Source organism: Zootoca vivipara, chromosome 7, assembly GCF_965207765.1.
Source record: "Zootoca vivipara chromosome 7, rZooViv2.hap1.1, whole genome shotgun sequence".
Lineage (NCBI taxonomy): Eukaryota > Metazoa > Chordata > Lepidosauria > Squamata > Lacertidae > Zootoca > Zootoca vivipara.
In genome coordinates this window covers 72994332-73016000 of record NC_142590.1, presented here as the reverse complement: position 1 = coordinate 73016000, position 21669 = coordinate 72994332, and the positions used below count along the sequence as shown (strand labels likewise).

Genomic DNA, 21669 nt, shown 5'->3' with positions numbered 1-21669 from the left:
ACTATGTAGAAAATTTGGAAGAGGCTTTGCATACTGAAGGGACCCTGGAGAGCTGCTTAGATGAATCAGTGGTCTGACTCAGTATAAAACAGCTTCCTAATTCAAAGAGGCTTGTCATTTTTGCGAGTCTTTGTTTGGAGAATGAGTTGTAGGTCTCTACCCCACCCTACAATACAAAAGCTAATTTTGGCAGAGATTGGATGTTTGGTGGTAAAACAAGTCTTTTTTACACCGATTTATCTACATGAATCAATCTCAGTTGTAGCTAGAAAATTAAGTACCATTGCAGAATTTACAGTGGAAAAAAGTTATCCCCACACCTCTCCTAAAGATATTGGAGCACTTTGGTTAGAACTGTGGCTGCTTAGCTAGTTGTAGACACTGTTACATGCTGGGCAGTTAGGCAAGGCACTTAGGAGCTGGGTTTCTTGGTGCACTGAGGATGTTTTATTTATGTGTTTCGTTTTCTGAAAGCATTTGTCTGCTTCTTCACATTGCATTCTGCTCCTACCCCCACGTTTCACAAGCGCAGGAGGGAAAGTACTTGGGGAGGAACCAAAGTACTCAAGCCTGTCAGTCAGCTTTGCGAACATAATTACATTCATTTATTTTGGCTCATTGGCTTATTTTGAACTTGCATTATGACCTTACGTTTACTCTTCCTCCTCTGTCGAGTTAGTCCATGTGTGTGTGTGTGTCTCCCCCTCCTGTCACAACAACCCTGTAAGGCAGGCATATCTCCCCAGATGTTGCTGCACTACAACTCCCATCACACTTTACCATTGGCAAAGGCTGATGGGAGCTGAAGTCCAACAGCATCTAGATGGCCACTAGTTCCTCATTCAGGCATGGCATTGTTTGCTCACTCCAGGTCGCCTCTTGGGCAGGAATTTGAACCCAAGCCTCCCCAGCCCCAGTTCAATGAGGTGTTCACTACCCCACACTAGCTTTGGGTTGAACAGAGCCACACCACCATATTAACACAAACTTGGGAGTCTGTATTGGCTTAATGAAATCAGGATTAATACTGGTGGTGCAGCTTTTGCATAAACAATGACTTGTTGACTGGCTCTCTTGGCATTGCTCAAGCTGTGAGATTAGGAGGTGCTCAGTAGATGCTTTGACTTGACAATGACACTCCATATGGCCATCTCATCAAATAAATATTAACATGATGATGGCATAGCATTGTGGCTAGTGCCATCATTGACGGTTTCAGAATTTGGAAATGGTGCTAGGCAAGATCATACATACACAAGGTCTTAGAAACCATTGTTCATAATTGAAACCTTTTTTTAAAAAAAAAATCTCTCTCCCCCCCTCCATTTATACAAAATAGGCACATGGCAGATGAAATGTGGAGATGCAAAGCATTCTGAACCAGAATACAAAATGTTTTTAGATCAAGGGAAGGGATTGGAGTGTGTTCAGCTGCAAGCACAGAGTGTCTCTTCATGTGGTATTTATTAGTCATACTTGAAATCTTAATTTCATCTGTTCCTGGTTCATATTGAAACTTCTGCTAGTTGTTGTTTTTAAAACTGAAAGCCAGTTGAACCAGCCTTTGGAATGGGAATAGCACACTGTAAAAATTCTTAATAATGGGCTGGTGTGTGTGAGGCTCACCAGTAGAATGAGCTCTACTTGTGAAGGCGGCTTGTTTAGTCTTGTGAGCTGCTAGGAATTTCTCCTGTGCGCCCTCCATTGAACTGAATGATATTTGTATGTGGGAGAAGACCCACAGCTCATTGGTAGAGTGCATGCTTTGTCTTCAGATGGTCCAAGATTCAACCCCTGCTATCTCAGATATGCAGCAGGTGCTGTCAAAGACCTTGGAGAGCTGCCACCGATGATAATAGACCAAACTGAGCCAGATGAGGAAATCTACCTGATTAGGTATAAGGCAGCTTCCTTTGTGCAACTCTCTTTCTCTATGGGGCTGGCAAGAAAGCTTCTAGGTCAAGGAATGATGTAAACATAGTGTCAGTGCATCTCTTCTATTAACTAGCAGTAAATGAATGGCTCCCTCATAGACCCAATGAAGCCCCAACCAGCTTTGAAAATGCACAAGCCTGTCAGGAACTGGATTAATGTGTTAATAATTCAGTGTGTATAAAAGGGCTGGGCAGTAGATCAATATATCATCCAAATCCAGTTTGAAGTCCATATTGTGATATCAGTTTCATAATTTTTGACATGGCAATATATTGTGAATTTTGTGTGTGTGTGTGTGTGTGTGTGTGTGTGTGTGAGAGAGAGAGAGAGAGAGAGAGAGAGAGAGAGAGAGAGAGAGAGCGCTGCCTCATGCAGAAGGCAGCAAATCACAAGAGCAGGCACCAGCAAAAATCACAATGCAGGAAAAATCATGAAGCCAGCCTATGCCTCTATAGCTGTAACTGCATCCTTACTTCAGACATCATGATATATTGGTATATCGTGATGTGTAGCTGGTGATATATCATGATGCTGAAAACCAGATATCGCCCAGCCCTAGTGTATAAACATCGTTTCGCTTGTCTCAGAAATCTTAACGTTTGAACTGGCATGCACAATATGGAGAATGCATCCCACCCCCCGCAGAGCCTCTCCATAGTTTGCTCTCAATTTTCTCAACCTGTGCCCCTCCAGCTGCTATTGGACTGCAACACCCATCATCCCTGCCCATTGGCCACACTGGCTGGGTGCCTCTGAATCTGTAAGGCAATTGGAAACAAATGGCAGCTGGTCCACTGGATGGTCGTGTGTGTGTGTGTGTGTGTGTGTGTGTGTGTAGAGGAGAGTCCATACAAATTTAAGGGCTCCTACTTTTACTTGATGCCATTTCGCCCGTTTCTCATTTCCAGGTCTTCTGATAATGACAGATGATGTCTGGATCATGTTGATGAAGGATATGTTTTATTTAAAAAATGAAAAGAGTTGCTATAAGGGCATGCAAACAGTGGGTTTTTCTCAAGTGAAAAAGACCTCTCAGCAATCTGTGCCAAAGCAAGAACTGTTGCTCTTACTGAATTAGAGCTCCTTCCTTTCCCCACCTGTTGTTTTTATCCCTAACATGCTTTTCTTATTATGGGAGGATCCTAGCAGGTAACCTGAATGCCTGGAAAAAATGAGTAAGAACATTTGCAGATGTTCCTGGATAGTTTCTATCTTTAGGATGCTTTTGCTATGGGTACCCAGCCAGATGGGTGGGGTATAAGTAATAAATTATTATCATCCGTTCTTCTTCAACTTCGGTGAAATTATCTCATAAAGCAGACCGCAACACTTACTGACTTTCAAAGCTGATGGAAAACTGTTGCAAATTGCACCTTCTAATGCACCATAGAAATTTGATTTATCCACAAGGTTGCTGTAATTTAGCTGAAAAGGGGCCCTTAGCACCAAGCTTCGGATGGGTGGTGGTCTGCTTTTGTATTGGGGAAAGAGGGTGGGGTTGGGCTAACTTACAAACTAGGTGAAGAAAAAATGGATTCTTTTTGTACTTTTGGTAAAACTTTTTGAAGAGGAAAAAGCTGAAGGTGCTGGTGCGGGTGAATGCCAGTTCTCCTTTGGCCAGAGGGAACTGGCACCTGCTACGATGGCACTCGCTCCTTTTCAGCAATGACGCCACTTCTGCGAAGTGAACTGCAAGTTTCCCTTCATTTTGTATATGTGGCTATGAGGGTGGGAAGAGCTTGCTTGTACAGTTTGGTGATATGAGACCTTTTTGGTTGTTCCTAATAAACGGCGAGGGGAAAGAAAGCACATTTGTAGCTTGTCAATCTTGGTGGGAGGGGAAGGGGTATAAAAGAGAAGCAATGCCTGTTGCAATGCCTGGGCTAATTTTCTCTGAATTTGTCTATTTCATTATATACCACCTTTGAGGAGTTCCAGTGTACATGGGACTCACCCCCCCCATTTACCCTCACCCACAACCCTGTGAGGTAGGGCCCTAGGTCACCCCATGAATTATATGTTGGGTGTGTACTTGAATCTGAGTCTCCCTGGCCCTAGTCTGACAGTCTGTTAAGACTACAGCCACAGTGGCTCCTTCCATAAAGTTGTCACTATGTTGTGGCTGGATTTGGAGTGTGATTTGGTGACCCAAGAGCCACGAGTGCAAAGTTCCAAACTCTGGTTATGAGATAATGATGCTGTCCCTAACAGGTGTCTTGACAGACGTTTAAATAACTCACTATCCAACTGTCCTAAATTGCAATAGAAGCTGATGCTTTTTGAACAATGAGGTTTATTTGCACACCTGCAGTGGTGGCAGTCCATTGCGCCATCCACTTTCCTGTCCATTATAAGCAGGCAACTACAGTAAGCCACATACATTGTGGTGCTGTGTGCAGTTCCAGTTGCTGGAAACCACCGGAGGCAAGAATGCTCTTGCAGTCGAATCCTGCTTGCTGGTTTCCCACAGGATGCTGGCCTAGATGGGGCATTGCCCTGATCCAGCAGGCTCTTCTTCTGTTCCGTTTTTTAAGCAAGCTTCCTTGCAATTGAATTTCCTTGAAACACTTGGGACCTTGAGCATCACCCAATTAGTGGGAAGGGTTGTCCAGCCTGGAAATTTGTCACATGTGAAAACAGCTCTTCATCTCGGTGAAGTATTCTAAAGGCAGGGCTTTGGGGCTTCCACCAAGCAAAAACACAAGGAAAGACTAAAATAAAGTTACTTGAGGATTTTTTTTTTATTGTGCAGTCTGATCCATCCCAGCCAACAGCCAGCTGATCAGAATCCATAGGACAGGAGGAGTCAGGCAGGACTCTGCTCCTCATAAGAGAGTCAAACAATATATAGTAAATACTGCCACAGAAAATGGAACTTGCCTTTGGAGACTGGAGCATGCTTGCCTCCTGCTCCTGTCTGGGAAGCCCAAATAAAAACAATTCAGTTCTGTTGGAAGGGTGGTATCGCTTCTCTAGTAAAGCACAGCAGCACAACTATCACTGCTGCTGCGGCAACATGGAATGGCTGGCTAAAGTTGCCCCCACCTGCTCAACCACAGCAGGAAGAAGATGGCCTAATTCCTGTGGCCTGAGTCCATGGACACTGGCAGCGGCTTCCTCAGAAAGGGGGAGATGGTTTGACAATATGCAGAAGTCTTCCCCCTCCTCCCCTTAAGGAGGTACCACAGTGAAGTCACAGAGCAAGTGAACATTGCCTTTTGTAGTTTCCCTGGCCTGGAAACTTTGGCCACAGCTACAGCGCCTCTGTTCAGGGAGCCCAGGCGCGAGAGCCAATATCTTCTGCTGCACATACCTGCCCCATCTAATATTGTTTTGCCCCATTAGTGTTGGCTGAAAATCAACAGAAAGGGAAGCAAACAAATAAAAAAAAGTTTGTTTCAGTGGCAAGGGCTCTAACTCCTGCAGAGCTGCCTTTGGCTCAGGTTTCCCCTCCCCTCCTCAACCCTTTATATCTCAGTCACTTTAAAACAGTAGGATGAAGTCTTCCTGTGATTCTGCCTCACACTTTTCAATGAGCTGGTCACCCAAAGGAAGATTACATAGGTGGCCACTTTGTGTGCCTAAAACCGTAGCTAATGCAATACATGATCCACTTCTAGTAACATTTTGTTTCGGAAAAGACAGACTCGGGGGGGGGGGGCCTTGCATAGCTTGAGATGGCCACGGAGGCCGGGTCTGGTAGGTCCTACCAGGATTGTGCTTGACTACCACGAGAAACGCTCATACTTCCTTCTGTCATGGAAATCACCTCACATTCTGTGCACAGGCTGTGATTAAGGAGTTTAATAACTATAATAATAATACGATAGAGAGATCCAGGTCCTCTGGGCTCTGCTGGGCAGCTCTGAGGGTATTGTCCTTTCTATAAACTACAGTCTTGGGGAAGAAGGGTGTTGATGAGAGGCCGCTGCATCCAGCCTTAGGTACTGAGAAAGACATACACGTTCAGCACACCTAAGTTTACGGCTTGATGCAGAGGGTCTTTTTTCGCTGTTGAGTTTTTTTGTTACAGGTCGTGCTCAAGACAATGAAACCATTGATTCGTAGATTCTTTTTTTAAAAAAAAAATTCTCCACTTGAACACCCTTCGGAAGAGAAACTCGAAAAGCTGCCTGAAAGTAGGCCAAAGCAGTGACGTTTCCATAGAAACCAGTTCACAGCAATCCGTGAGAATCACAAGCACTGGAGGGTGCTTTACAGCAGGCAAAGGTTGTGTTAGAGGCGGTTGTCCCCATTCACTCGTGTCTTTCGCAGGACCCTGCAGGGAAGGGGAAAGGGAGTTGAAAAACAATACACCTCTCCAGCAGTCTATAAAAATGCAAGTTGCATTTGGAAGTGCATTGAGGGATTTCTTCAAGAGCCACTTATCTAGTGACACACTGCTGATTTTCTTGACAGGAAAATGTAATGGCATTTTTTTTTTTTACTCCACCTTTGCATCCTGCCCTTTCGCCAAGAAACTTCAAGGTTTCCTCCTTTTTATCTTTACAACCATTTGTTAGGAAAGTGAGCCCTAGAGGCAGGGATCTGACCAGTCGGGGCCATCTTGTGCACCAGGATTTAATCCCAGGTCTCATCCAAACCCAACACATTGTCCACTACAACACACTGGCACCTACTAACCTTATGGGACGTTGGTGGGTGGGTACCAAAGTTTAGTTATGCATTTACTCTATAATAATCAGATAAATTTACACCATCTTCTATGACTGGGAAATGATTGATATGTGAACTGGCTGTTAGCAGCTAGCACCTGCCGTCTCTGAGGCTCGATTCTTACTTTTTGATGCTATGGTTTCTCACGAGGAGCTGTTGCCATGGCAATTTTGCACAGGGAATATTTTGCCTGGCAATCAGATTTTTTTTCCACTCCACTCGAGGGGAAACCACTGAAAACTTCCCCATTCAATGATACATCTCTTGCATGCAGAACGAGACTCCTAGGCCATTGTTCCCACCTCCCCACTGCCACACATGGGAACACTGCATCAGGGCTATTCAGAGAATATGAGGGGCTCCATTCAGCAGTTCGACTCAGTATGTGTAGTGCCATCTCCAAGAGGCATGCAATGGGAACAGACCTCCATGTTCCCTGTTCCCATGGGACTAGCCAGCTCATGGCTTTTGTGGGGGAGGTGGTCGAAAGCATGACATTTCCTCCTGCCCAACATATCCCTGCAGAACTCAGCAGCCCCCTGCCACAATCATTTGGGATGCTGACAACATTGCAGGGAGTGAGGGGGGCTTGCTTTCTCTATCAGGGAAGGCTGGCATTCCAGCAGAATCAACCCTCATCCCAAAACAAAGAAAAATGATAATTCTCCTATCTGGGTGCATGCATTTGCAAGGGCAGCCTTATAAAAGCACAACATTTTTCCTCCTGCATGCATGGCTCAGTTGAAAGTCTAAGCTTCCCATGGGAAATAATACGTTAAGACAAAGGCTGCTTGTGCTATGCAACATTTCAAACTCCGCAATATGTAAAGACACCTTGGCCCTGTAGAAGGGACTGAAGCTCACCACCATAAATGGTCAATTCCCAAATGACTGACTAGGATATCCAGAGCATCTAATCCCTACGGAACTCACCTTCTGTCTCGATTGTCAAAGTGGTCTGCTAGCTGCTCCTGTGACATCCGGAAGTCTTCAAATGGTTGTTGATATCGGGCTTCAAAGGAGCCTTCTCTGGCTCTGCCTCCCGTCTGCTGGCTTGGAGAATCTGATGACCTGTCTCGGAAGGCCGAAGCTCCAAAGGGGCTAATCTCCCCATTCTCCTGCTTCAGAATCAAAAAGAGAAATGAAGCTGTGACAAGACATTTGTCACATATTCAACTTTTTCAACCTCAGCTTTGGGAGTCTTTTGCAGGGTGCTGCAGAGCTCCATCAACAGTTAAAGAGCGCAAGACTTACCTTGCCAGGGGTGATATCGATTTCCACCAGCAAGGCAGCCAGTTCCAGATCCTCACTGTAGTTGTTCTTCAAAGGCACGGCTCGGTACCCTAAAAGACAACAAAAAGAGCTACAACGGGAGCCAACTAACTGCAGTTACCTAGTTACACTGGCCCCATTCGCACATCATGGCAAACCAAAGTTACTGTATTACTATGATTGTGTCTAAAAGGGCCTTTTCACTCCTTAGGCCAGTGATGGCCAAACTTGGCCCTCCAGCTGTTTTGGGACTACAACTCCCATCATCCCTAGCTAACAGGACCAGTAGTCAGGGATGGTGGGAATTGTAGTCCCAAAACAGCTGGAGGGCCAAGTTTGGCCATCACTGCCTTAGGCACAAAGTAAGCAAACTACCACCCCTGGCTTATTTTATGTCAAACTGCAATCAATAAACCAAAAACACATGTTGGCTACAGATTATGCTTTGCAGGGAGTGACTCCCCAATTTGCTCCCAAGTTAAGGTTAAGTGTAGTTAGGATTGCAGCCTTGCTTTTTTCACCCAATTAACAACAGACGTTTGCAATTTATTACAAAGCAACTTTTCACTGATTGCCCAACAACATCTATGCTCCCATGAATCTTATCAGCAGAAATGCGCTTCCAAAGATATTGGAAACGCCTTTCAACCACATACCTGTCTTCAGGCCTTTAACCAGGAATGTGGCCTGAGCTAAGAAGTTCTGGTCGCTGAACATATCCTCTTCATACACAACAAACCGTAAGAAGGCAAACTCAGGGTTACTGACATGGAAGTGAAACGACTTGTGAGCCCAGGCAGGATTCAGGCCATTGTCCACTATATTAAATAAACAAACATACATACACAATGTCGTATCATTTCCGGTATTTTAAAAAGAAAGTAGTTCAATACTTTTAACAGTAGTTTAGCTTAATCCACAGTAAGCTGCTAAATCTCTGGTGTCGCAGAACTCCTTTGTCAACAACGGATTACAGAACTACTCTCTGGAAATTAACTTCCACAGCAGCACTTTTAAATGGGCCACAGTTCTTCGCATCCATTTATTAACCTTCCCAGTTTAAAGTTGGTGAACCCTGTGCCCTTAGTACGAATCAGGTAAGAATTAAAAACAGCTACAACTCACCTCTAACAATGCCCACCTCACTTTGACGCTGCTTCCACTCTGCCACCTTTCACAGCATGTAGAAGACCAGCCCATTGCTTTACATAAGGGGCTATTTTAAAATGAAGTTGGGGGGGGGGGAGAGCTGTATTCTCCATGGTTTTGTAAAGGATGTGGCTTGAAGGGTTGGATTCGGGAGAGGGGAGTGACTGTTTTCTTGCATGCCTTCATTCAAGAAACCATGAAAAGCCCTGTGACCTTTGCAAGTACCTGATGGGAATGCTCACCTCCCTGCATCCCTTATCCTTAGTTAACCATCTTCCAGAATCTCACAGCACCAAGCACCAACCTGTTTGCCTGGAATGGGGGTGCTGCCTCTAAGAAGAGTGTTCACATGTGTTTGTGGCACCAACTTAATGGGATCTGTTGTTACCCATCATCATGGAAGAGCAGCTGGTGCGCATCATAGACAGGTACGTGGAAAAGGGTGCAATTTTTATCAGAGAGCTGTCCAAAATTTGTCACCACTTTAACTGCCTTCCACAAGGAGGCTTTGCCCTGCCTATGGTATGGCAAACTCAGACCTGCCCAAGTCCATACAACTGGGTCCAGGGCAGAGCGAGGACCTGAAATCGAGACATTCAACTAACTCCATATCCAACATGCTCTCAAACTACTACAAACATGCATGTACGGCACATTTATTGCTGCAGTTACTGTCACAGTTCACCTGCCGTTTTCCCCACTTTCCTCCTAAGAAGATGATCTTGGACACTTTCCTGTCTTACTGAGACACAGCTTCTCTGAGACTACTTAAGTGTTTCTTCATTAACAGAGGACAAAATGCTCCCAAGAACTTGCCAGAGCTGCACAAACCGGTTCCTTACTGATGACTAGGCCAATTCGTACAATCAACTCCACGTCTCCAGCCACCTCAGTAATCTAATGCATATCAAGCAATCTGCTACTATACGATCTCATTTCTGCAGCAGACTGTAGCTTCCATTCTTCACACCAGTGTAGTTTCCAACCCCTCTTTTGCCTAGCATTTCTTGCATGTCAAGTGAGCAGGAAACAAGTCCTTGCCACATCACAGAGTGTTTGGAACTGGCCAGTGCTAGAACAAAGCGCAGAAAACCTCGCCTTCACACAATGATTTTGAGACATGAGAAAAAGCAGCACAGCGGCCAGGGTAAGGAGCGCAACAGGAAGAAACCCCAAATGTCAGGCCACCGAGTACACATATACTTCTGGCGATAAGAAGGAAGCTGGTTCAGTGAACAGGAAACACTTCTTGCCACCTCAAAGAGGCCGCAATGCACTTGGGACTGGCTAGTGTTACAGCAAATCTTTGAAAATCTTGTCTTCACACACTGCACTGAAGGCATGAGGCCAGAGTAAGGGTGCAAAAGGAAGGGGACCCCTAATGTAAAGTACATATATACGTCTGGGGATGAGAAGGAAATTGGTTTACAGGAGTGACAGGAGCGATGAATGTTTCGAGGCCCTCTTCTTAGCTTGGACCAGTGCCATATTTATGTATAAGTTAAACAAGCTATAGCTTAGGGCCCCACTCTCTTGGGGGCCCCCCCAAAATTAAAAGAAAACAACAACTGGATTTTCAAAATAGAAGATTAAAAAACAAAGAAAATAAAACCCACATACAGCAACAGTGTTTTGTGTTGTGGAGGCTCCTATGAGGTAAGTAACGGGCCCCGCCTGCTAGCCTGCTCCCTAGAAACTCTTCTTAACCTGAGGTACCACTTTAGTTAATGGGGCCTCCTGCTGCCACCGCTGCATAATTTCTGTTCTCATCCTGAAGCAAAGTTCTTAACCCGAGGTACTATTTCTGGGTTAGCAGAGTCTGTAACCGCAAGCGTCTGTAACCTGAGGTACCACTGTATAGGGTGCCTACATTCTGCATGTGCAAATGACTTTAGATACCTATTAGGTCCATAAATTACCATATAACATATATTCAACACAAAAAAACAGTGACAATTTGTTGTTGACAAAGGACAGGCTGGACATATAAAGGGCCCCATTACCTTCAGTAGCTTAGAGCCTCATCAAACCTAAATCCAGCCCTGGCTTGGACTTAGAAACAACACTGTCATGCCTTGCAACCCGTCTGAATTTTGAGTAGTTCAGATACTCACCCACCATCTCAGTCTTCTGCTTTGCGTTATCATAATCAGCTCCAGACACCTCAACCTCCACGAAGGGGCAAACAATCCCTCTTCCATTTTTCGGAAGGTGTCGTGCCCCGAGGACCTACGCAGGGCAGGTAGGGAAGACAAAATTAGGCCATTGCTTTGCACAGTTTGAGGAATGGCTATGCACACTGCAGCAGCAGGCCGATTCCTCGATCTATTGAGGTAACTCCAGCACAGACAACATTTTCAAAACAAACAAACAAAATGTTTCATCCGTTGAAACTAAATACATTTTGTTGTGGCCTCTGGACAGCATTCTCCAACAAGACATAGCAAGTCTGTTGAGAGCCAACAACACCTATTTGACAGGTGCATGTGGTGCAAACGTGCTGCACAGGCAAGTTGAAGCTCTGGGCATGAGTGTTTCATCCCATCCCCAGCAGGCTAAGGTTGCACAAACGAGAGGTTTACTCTCCTCACATGGTGGGTACAGAGCTGAAGTCTACACAGGGTCTTACTTGATGGCATTAAAAATGCAGAAATGGAGGAAAAACTTTGCTCATCTGTATCTGGTCTCTTGTGAAAGAGCCGAAAGTCATTGGCCTTGATCCTATGTACACATAGGATAGATAGGATTTAGAAATCTTTTGTCCTGCCTCTCATATGCCCTTTTCATTCTATATAAAAGTAGAATGACATCAGAATGACAGAATTGGCGGTATGTGCCAGGACAGGAGCAACAAACAATCACCCTGCTCTTTGCTCCCCTGCTTTGCACTTGACTTAAGTTATGAAGCCAGAGTCACAACCATGCTTTTACATTGAGCCCCAGAACGCAGGAGGTTTCCAAGTGGAGGGTGCCACCTATGGGTGGCAAAAGGTTGCATGTTGCCATTTTTCTGCCCCCCTAGAATTCCCCTCCGCCCCCACACTGTGCAGTCCTGGTGTGCCTCTGCTCCCTTTTGTCATCTATTTCAAGTCAATCTGCACTGCTGAATTTTTGGCTGGGTGGCATCGACTATTCGGTTCCATCTCTAGAAGGCCGCTCAGCACACTTGATCTAAGAAGGTCCATTGTTATTCCGGCTGAGACAAAAGCACCTCAGCCTCAACATTTGGTAATTTGTTTGTTAGGAGAGAAGAGCCTTAGCTTACAAAATTACTGTTATAATTTATTAAATTTCTATACCGCCCTTCATCCGAAGATCTCAGGGCGGTTCATAAGATAAAAAATGCAGGACAAAACCACAAATAAATAATTAAAACAAAAACAAATCAAAACAATTACCCCCACCAAAACAAACACATTTAAAGGGCCACAGAATATTAATCAACCCAAGGCCTGGTTGAAGAAGGAGGTTTTTGCATGGCACTTAAAGGTGTATAATGAAGGAACCAGGTGAACATCCCTGGGGAGAGCATTCCACAGGTGGGGAGCCACTGCAGAAAAGGCCCGTTCTCGTGTTGCCACCCTCCAGACTTCTAGTAGAGACACTTCAGTGCATGATATTTGTATGAAAAATGAAAAGTGGAGGAAATATTTCAGCCCAAGAGTTGCATTCCCTTGTGGGCAACTTTCTCATGGCTCCATGCTAGTGGTGGGCAGGGACAGAGGTTCAAGTAGGTGGAGAAATAAATGTACCACACACACACACACACACAGAGAGAGAGAGAGAGAGAGAGAGAGAGAGAGAGAGAGAGAGAGAGAGAGAGAGAATGTCTGTAGCAGTATTCTGAAGCCTGGGGCTGTGGGAGAAGGGACACATCCACCAAAACCAAAGTCAAAATAAGGTTTTGTTACAGCAGGCATGCAGAGAAGAGCATAACACACCAACCTCAACGGAAATGGAAAGCGGCTCCACCCCCCGCAGAGTGCTCTTGTCAAAGGGATCAAAGATGTCATCCCGCATGTTGCCCGGTTGCAGTATGAAGCCGCATCGGCCTCCAGACATAAACAGGGCCTGATTCATCTGCATTGGCTTATCTGCAAAAGCACAGGTGGCTTTGATGAGGAACAGCTCCAGTACTACGGAGTACAATTAAGGACAATTCAGGGCATAACACCCGTGTTCGAATGAGGCCCCTAAGGAAAGCCAGTGCTAACTGGCCAGCTCACAAAACCCTGAACACCTCAGGTGCAGTTTCTTTTAGAAGGCAAAGATAATTAACCATACTGATAATGCTGCTAGAAGGGTACAGTAAAGTATCTGCCGCTACTGAAAAGGCTCGTTTACAATTGACACCTGGATAGGATGAGGCAATACTGTGGTACTTTCAGACTTCAACACATGCATGCCCATTCCCAGATTTTACAGCAGGGGTAGCCAACACGGTTTCCTCCAGGCTTCACTGGACTACAATTCCCATCTGGGTCAGCATGATGGGAGTCGTAGTCCAACAACATCTGGAGGTTGCCATGTTGGCTACCCCCGGTTTTAAGGTTATATAAATTTGTTCTGAGACAGCATCCTAGCTACTCTGACATATGTACCATCCCAGCACAATCCAATTTTTTTTAAAAAGTTAACATTATTAAATATATAATAAAAACAAAAGCAGAAGCAAAACAAACCAACAACCCTCCTCTCCCAGACATATTTCAAAGGCCAGAGTATCAGACAAGCACTTGGTTGAAACGTTTTTGACTGTTGCCTTTAGATATGCAATGAAGGCATCAGGCGAGCCTCACTGGGGAGAGCATTCCAGAAACAGGGAGCCACTGCAGAAAAGGCCCATTCTCGTGTTGCCACCCTCTGGACCTCACGTGGGGAGGCACATGAAGAAGGGCCTCAGATGATGATCTCAGGGTCTGGGTAGGTTCATACAGAGAGGCAGTCCTTGAGGTATTTTGGTCCTGAGCCATTTAAGGCTTTATAGGTAAACATTCAAATGAAGAAGAAAATATGGCCCAACTCCCAATCATAAGCAAGCACAAAATGCTTTTGCCCGTTGTAGTATAACAATGCAAGCAGCTTGGACACCAGGCCATGCAGAAGCAATACCTTTCCCCTGCAAACTTAGGACATGCCCTAAGTTGAGATAGCCAACCTTGTGCCGTCAAGCTGTTGTGGACCATAACTCCCAGCCATCACGGCCCATGATGAGACTTGCAGTCCAACAACATATGGCGGGTACCATGTTGTATACTCTCGCCCTAAGCAATGGTCACCACAGAGAGTAACCATCATAACACCGCAACAGCCCAGTGAAAAGGGTCTCACCTGGTGTCTGGAAGTTGAGTGCCACCAACTGGCTGCCACAGATCCACATGGGCAGAGGATCATAGTTGGAGGAGTCCAGGCGCTGTCCCTTTGGATAGATGCGGGAAAGCTGTAGCCGGTTATATTGCAGGAACTTCTTGCCTTTGATCTTGTTGACATACTTCTCTGCCTTGGTTTCAGGGAAGGAGGACATGTCTCGGTAGCAAGCCCTGTCTGTGCCAATCTCTGTACAGGAAACAGGGCAGACAATGATACGGGGCAGCCTACGTCAGAAAGATCCCACCACAATATTTAACAGGAGAAGAAAGAGCAGTGGGGAGAGAAAGAACTTTGCAGTTCCACAAATAGATATGCGTATTTCTAGTCATTTCTTTAAAAAACCCAAATCAATCAGCTTCAGAAATCTAGAGCCTATTTTCACATCTATAAAAAATTAAGCCATAAGAATCAATGTCCACCTTTTCTTCAGTGGGATTATTCAAGTTGTGAATTAGATAAACCAGAGTCGTGACTGAATAGCATATCCAAGGAAAATGAATTTGCAAGGATTACAAATTAGATTTTGAACCAATATAGAAAAGAAATACTATATTGCAACTACTGGCGTGTTTTTGTCATGGTTGGCAAAACCTTTCAAATACCTACAAGGGAGAGCTTTACCAATCTACCCTGCCAGATTGGTGCAATGATTTAAAAGCTTCAACTAAAACATCACAAGGCTGAACTAATGCCAGTAATCAGCTCTAGCCAAGCAATGGGTCATTGCACAGCATTTGCAGTATTTGCCTAATGGAATCTGCACATACTTTCTTCATCAAAGGGGACAGGACGACAGTAGATGACCAGCTCAGAAAGCTCCAGCGCTATCTTCTTCCTTCTTTCCATCATCTTGCCTTCTGAAAGCTGACAAAAGACAACAGGGTTCATTAATTGTATGGGCGGAAGCACTGGCTCAGGTACACGCTAACAGAATCAACATTAGTTACAGGTAGGTAGCCGTGTTGGTCTGAGTCGAAGCAAAATAAAAAAATTCCTTCAGTAGCACCTTAAAGACCAACTAAGTTTATATTTTGGTATGAGCTTTCGTGTGCATGCACACTTCTTCAGATACACCTGAAGAAGAATCAGCATTCAATGAGCAGAAAACAGGAACAGCAGGACAAGTGGATTTCACTGTGGTTTGAAAAGTGTGTGGAATATTGTGAAAGGTGTGTGCTTTTCTACAAAGGCACATCTTCAAGACAGTCAGCAAACCTCTCCCCACTGCACTCGGTCACTTAAATGCGTATAGGTGGCATAGACAGCAGGGAACCAACCACTTGCAAGGATACGAAATGTGATGAGTGGAGTATCTCCATTCTGGCCTGTTACTGTTCAGGCATTCCTATATAACCCAGGAACCCAGATATTTTATTTTACAGTATTTTCACATTGCATGCAGTGACCACAAGAGCCTTCATAAAAAGTTCCTCAACTTTTGCATCTATGGCTTACAAAATTTTAAGAGACCGCGTATCTTACCCTGGCATCAGCAGTTTGGGCGGCTTCACGGATCTTCTTCACCCAGTCCAACAGGTCTTCGTGTGTGTCAGCTGCTACATCCAGGGACCATCGTGTGATGGAAGCCATGCTGATAGAGAAGACAAACATGCGGTTGTTCTTTCCCTCTGGGCGGATGGCTGTGGATGAGGAATGAGCAGAAAAACAAGGATTAGGCCACAGCCGGCCTCACAGACATGATCTATAACAGAGTTATAGTTAGAAATTTCTCCATAGTATGTAAGTAGTATTGATAACTGATAAAATGAGAAAGAAGAAAAGATTGAAGGAGGGAGGCAGGGACAACATCCCAGTTGGACTGTTTCTGCACCCCACAAGGCCAGCTGCAGACAGACAACAGTCCCAACAGATATCATCTGCCCTGTGAGAAGGAAGAAGGCAGGCTAACATCAGGGCCTTCTCAAGTTGGCTTGTCCCCTGTAACCCTGGGTCAATTTTACATGGCGTTTTATCATTGGTTTTGGTATTTTAAAACTGTAAACTACTTTGGGTGCCTTGTCAGAAAGGCAGTATATAAATGCAATAAATAAAGTCTCTTTGAAAGAAAGGAAGCAGCAATGGTATTTTTTTAAGAGGAAGCTTCAATGGACATCAACCTTCCCAGGCCAAGGGCCTACATTTAATCCACCACATCGAGCGCCGTGGCACAAAGGTCCCTCCACCGCCGCCCCCTAACTCACCGCAGACAGAGAGGAGGGACATGGCATGGGCGGGCCGGGCGCTGAGGGCGGGCCGGGCTCAGGGGCGCTGCAGCGGGTGGGCCGGGCTGCCTGGTTGTCCTCCGGGGCGTCGGCGCCGCCTCCTCCTGCACAGCGCCTGGCCTCTTGTCCTCCTCATGCCCCCGACCCAACCCGCCAGGCTGAGGCCGGGACTCGAACCCGCGGCGGGCAGGAGGGAGGGAGGCAAGGAGCAGGGCAAGCGGGAGGGCGGCTGGGCTGTGGCGGGTGTAGCAGCGCGGCTGCCACGGGCACAGCACAGCCCCCTGGCAGCCCGGCGCCACCCAGCCTTGCCTTAGGGCCGGCCCTGCCCCAGACCCATATTTAAAATCTCTCTCTCTCTCTCTCTCTCTCTCTCTCTCTCTCTCTCTCACACACACACACACACACACACCTCTCTTTCCTCTTCCCCTCTTGCTTTGTCCATCAATGCAAGATGGTTATGGAGGAACGTAGAAAGCAGCATTTTACCAGACCAGACTACTGGTCTAGCCCAGTACTGTCCACTCTGACAGGCAGTGTCATCCCAAAGTCTCAGGTAAAGCTTTTCTGCAAAACCACTACCCAATTCTTATTTATTATATCTTGCCTTTCCCCAACAGGCCAAGTCAGCTAAAAATGCATGTTTAAACACCAAATCAACAATCAGTATGTTTGAGAATTGGTGTTCAGCAGCAAAGAGGCAACTCAGCAGAATGGACAATGAGGTGTGTCACTTTGCACCAGACAATCCTGTTCCAGGTTCAATCTCCAGAAGCAAGCACTGTAGATGAGCAGTCTATCCACTCTTCTATAAGAATCTTTTGTGTGAATCACTGGTGCACAGATCTTGCCCAATAGTCAGATCCACGAACTCCAGAATTCCATTTTTGCATGACCATCTTCCCGCAGGGAGGCAAGACACATGCATTGGAAGGGGGCTTGAAATGAGGGCAAAACATTCTTGCATGCACAGCCCTTGCTAAATAGCAACCCAGAGAACTGGCCTTGCATGGCTGAGCACTTAGCCACGCAAGGCCTTTGTCCTGGAGCAAAGCCTTGGGAACAGAAAACCTGCAGATTAGCAAGGAAAGGTGGGTTCGAAGAAAATAGTTGCAGCCGAAAATCAGCATTGGTTATCGCTTCTTGCCTCTCCCGCCCACCACACAAAGCATCCACTTACCAATCTGACAGGCTGGTACATCCAGAACTCCTCCAAGTAGGTCTCCCAAAGGACTGTTCTCATCTATCTGTTGCTGGAAGCAAGTTCATAGCATATTACTACATTTCCTCACATTTTAGAGTCTACTCTATCGTGAGAACCTCAGGGGAGGCACTAGCACTCACCCACATAAATGCATTCTGTTTTAAAATAGCAAAGTAGCCTAAAAATATTTTAAATGCCTATCCTTCCCTTGGTCTCCCGTTCCATTGCCAGCTGACTACCCCCTGCTTGGCAGCCTCCACTGTCCAATGTGATTTGTGGATAGCAAATTAGAGCTACTCAGTCCTCTGGGAAAGGACTATCTGACACTGAATAAACGCTAAAGAGTAATAAAATTAATTCCGGGTAATATTTAGATTTGCCACATTTGAAGGGAAAGAATTTTATTACAGCGGAGCTTTCTTCTGAGATACCTGCCTGTGTGATTTCATCATACAGTCCTGGCATACAGGTGTTAACTGTGAGCAGAATAACTAACACAATCTTTCTCTTATCCACACACATCTTTGAACTGCAGAAGCTTCCAACCATGTCTTATTAGTTACTGTTTCCATCGTCGTGGCAGATAACAACACTTATTTATTTTATTTCATAACATTTATATACCGATTGTTTGTAAAAACAAGGAAACAAACAAAAAACCCTCAAATAAATCACTTTGAAATGAATGAATTTAATTTTGGACTACAACTCTCAGCATCACCTGACCATTGGTCACACTGGCTGGGACTTATGGGAGTTGTAGTCTAAAACACATGAAGAAGAATCAGACTGCAGAAGGCCAAATTGAAACTAATATACCAGGGAGATTTAATGCCTACAAAATGCCTGCCAAAAAGCAAATGTATTAAGAAGAGTTTGGATTTGATATCCCGCTTTATCACTACCCGAAGGAGTCTCAAAGCGGCTAACATTCTACTTTCCCTTCCTCCCCCACAACAAACACTCTGTGAGGTGAGTGGGACTGAGAGACTTCAAAGAAGTGTGACTGGCACAAGGTCACCCAGCAGCTGCATGTGGAGGAGCGGAGATGCGAACCCGGCTCCCCAGATTAGGAGTCTACCGCTCTTAACCACTACACCACACTGGCTCTCTCTACCGCAACAGAAGGCAGCAACAGAAGGCTGTTGGCAATGGACTCTCCTTCCATGGAGTTTTGTAAGCAGAGGTTGGATGGCCATCTTTAGTTGAGATTCCTGCATTGTGGGAGATTGGACTAGATGACCCTTGGGCATCCCTTCCAATGCTGTGATTCTATGAGTCTAAGTCTCACTGGCCAGAGAGACCCAAAGAACTTGCCACAACAACAGCAAAGGTCCTCTCCCACATCCCAGCTTAATGTAAACTAGGTGTTTGTGCAATGCCCATCTGGAAGATCTTCTTAAGCAGGCAGACTCACATGGAAGAAGGTGGGCCTTTGGGTATTTAGAAGGCCTTATTTTGAGACCAAAACTCAAGCTGAGCTTTCCCCGGAATCTGAAGCTGAAAAGACTCTGCAGCTCTCTTTCCATCTTTCTCCAAACTGAATGCTCACCTCCCTCTCAGGCTCCAAGCCTGTTGGACTAGCTATTTCTTCTACGTAGTTAGATGGAAACCACAGCTGCTTCTTACCACCACAGTCTCCTCTCCACCTGGAAGAAATGAAAAGATGCATGTGCAAAGCCATACACATTCTACACAAAACTAGTGTTATTTTGTACTAAGGTGATCAAAATGCATTGATTAGCATGTAAATGTGTGGCATTAAGCAGACCAACAGAGCTAGCTAGCTGTGCTCTAAGCTGCAACCTGCCAGTAATGGGGTAGGCAGGAGGGCAAACTAGGATAATCTCTTGTTAATTTTGCCTTAATTCCAAGGAATGGAAATAAGTTACCAAATTCATGCCCTATCATACCACTAGCAGAAACACTTCCCTGTGCCAAAGTGTAAAGTGTTCTTGACTAAGGACTGAAGCTGAAATTCAGTAGCAGACCCTGTATCTGGAAACCATAGTCCAGGCATCCCCAAACTCGGCCCGCCAGCTGTTTTGGGACTACAACTCCCATCATCCCTAGCTAACAGGACCCGTGGTCAGGGATGATGGGAATTGTAGTCCCAAAACAGCTGGAGGGCTGAGTTTGGGGGTGCCTGCCCTGTTGTTGTTGTTGTTTAGTCGTTTAGTCGTGTCCGACTCTTCGTGACCCCATGGACCAGAGCACGCCAGGCACTCCTGTCTTCCACTGCCTCCCGCAGCTTGGTCAAACTCATGTTCGTAGCTTCAAGAACACTGTCCAACCATCTCTGTCCTAGTCATTCCCAAACAGCTGCAAAGCAGCATGGCAAGTTTATAATACAAGATGGAGAGGAGAGGGGTGGAGAAGTTGTCGGAAGGAGTTGTAAGGGAAAATTGGTGGATGGGGGAAGGGTTAAGTATCCCTTTCAAATCCCCTCTACCAACTCTAGCTGCTTTTCAGTTGCTCAGGAGCAACCTAGTTTCTCAGAGTCTGGGAACCAAAGCGTTTGGCTGTAAAAGTGAGGCGGGTGCTCAGCTTCGCATTTTGCTTTTTTTGTTTGAAACATATAATAGGGGAAAGTTCTTTTCGAAAGGCAGTATCAGCAAATGCCCTGTTGCTGCTTGGAGACGTGATCTCTGGGAGATCTTTAAAAAGAGGTGATCACCTGGCAATTAAAGGAAACTCACCAGCCTCCTTCTTGCTTTTCCACATTCTGGATGACGGCATTTTTGGTGAAGGTGAGCTCATCCTCCCGTTGAGCCTTATAGTCAAACAAGGCTTTGACAGCACACTGAAACACATATGAAATAAGGAGGCTAGGTGATCACAACAGAAGCAGAGATGAAGTCACATGCCACTCATTACCAAGGAATTCTGCAGGAATCCACTTACAATTAGGTATCAATACCTGCCTCTAAGTCTTTATGGCATGCGGGGGGGGGGGGGATACAGTGCAATCAATAGGAAAAACTAATGATTGGCCAGGAATTTGCCCACCTTTCAGACTCCCATTACTAGGGTTCAGTTCTCTCTCCAATTGTGTGTGAAAGTCAGAAGTTTCCATATGCAAATAACTTCATGAATACGCTAGTGCCTGGGGTTTAAATTTTAGTGTACTAATGTTTGTAGGGAGGGTAGGCATTTACATCAAGGCCCCAATGTGCTAATGGTTTGTTAAGAGCATTCTCAAGACTAAAGATTATGATGGAGATATGCAAATGCAGCCAAAGCAAGGACTGATCCACAGGGACCACCTCGGTGCTAGAGGGCAATATTAACCCTTCCCCTCTGCACTATTGCCCTGGTAGTGAAAACATATTGGCCACACAAGCAATTTATCAGCTGATCTCATCCCACTCACATCTCGAGATACAAGGAAAATACCTTGAAGGTTGGCATAGGATTGGCCTCCACATAAAATCCTGGATTCTGACCTTCGTAGAGTGAACCGTAATCTGGTTCCTGGTGAGCAAAGGAAAGAGGGTGAGTCTATCTGTATGCTTGTTCAGGCAAAGATCACAGGAGTTAGAAGAGGACTTATAAGGCGATTCTACGGCTTGGAAACAGGCTGAGTCTCCCCCCACGCTATAGAATAGGGTGAGCAACCTTTTCTAGCCAACATGCTATATTCGTATCTCCCCAACCCTTGGTGGGACAAATTTGGCAGGCAGGTGGGGTTGTTTATCTGTCAATCACCAGATGTTACTATAACATCAGGCAAAGCTGCACTTTGAAGCCCCAGTTGTTGGGATTTCAAAGTGCAGCACAGAGCTGTTTGCAAAAGGGCTTTCAAACAGCACTGTGCTGCTCCTTGAACCTCCAAAACTAGAG

At 45.5% G+C, this 21669-nt stretch overlaps 1 protein-coding gene across 3 annotated transcripts in view; it reads right to left on the bottom strand.

The window, feature by feature from the left end:
• Window positions 1-4652: 4652 nt before the first annotated feature.
• The window catches only part of PLCG1 (phospholipase C gamma 1), a 90428-nt gene continuing 73411 nt past the window's right edge, over window positions 4653-21669 (bottom strand). For 2 of the 3 annotated variants that reach the window (XM_035122995.3, XM_035122996.3), the window contains exons 20-32: window positions 21223-21300; window positions 20526-20629; window positions 19379-19475; window positions 17803-17875; window positions 15886-16043; window positions 15171-15267; window positions 14365-14589; window positions 12979-13127; window positions 11148-11262; window positions 8541-8702; window positions 7867-7955; window positions 7546-7733; window positions 4653-6214 (exon numbers count right to left, since the gene is read on the bottom strand). In XM_035122995.3, the coding sequence (XP_034978886.2) occupies window positions 6172-6214; window positions 7546-7733; window positions 7867-7955; window positions 8541-8702; window positions 11148-11262; window positions 12979-13127; window positions 14365-14589; window positions 15171-15267; window positions 15886-16043; window positions 17803-17875; window positions 19379-19475; window positions 20526-20629; window positions 21223-21300 (1578 nt within the window). In that variant the 3' untranslated portion in view covers window positions 4653-6171. The remainder of the gene's footprint in view (window positions 6215-7545; window positions 7734-7866; window positions 7956-8540; window positions 8703-11147; window positions 11263-12978; window positions 13128-14364; window positions 14590-15170; window positions 15268-15885; window positions 16044-17802; window positions 17876-19378; window positions 19476-20525; window positions 20630-21222; window positions 21301-21669) is intronic. The other variant, XM_035122998.3, reaches the window with a different exon arrangement.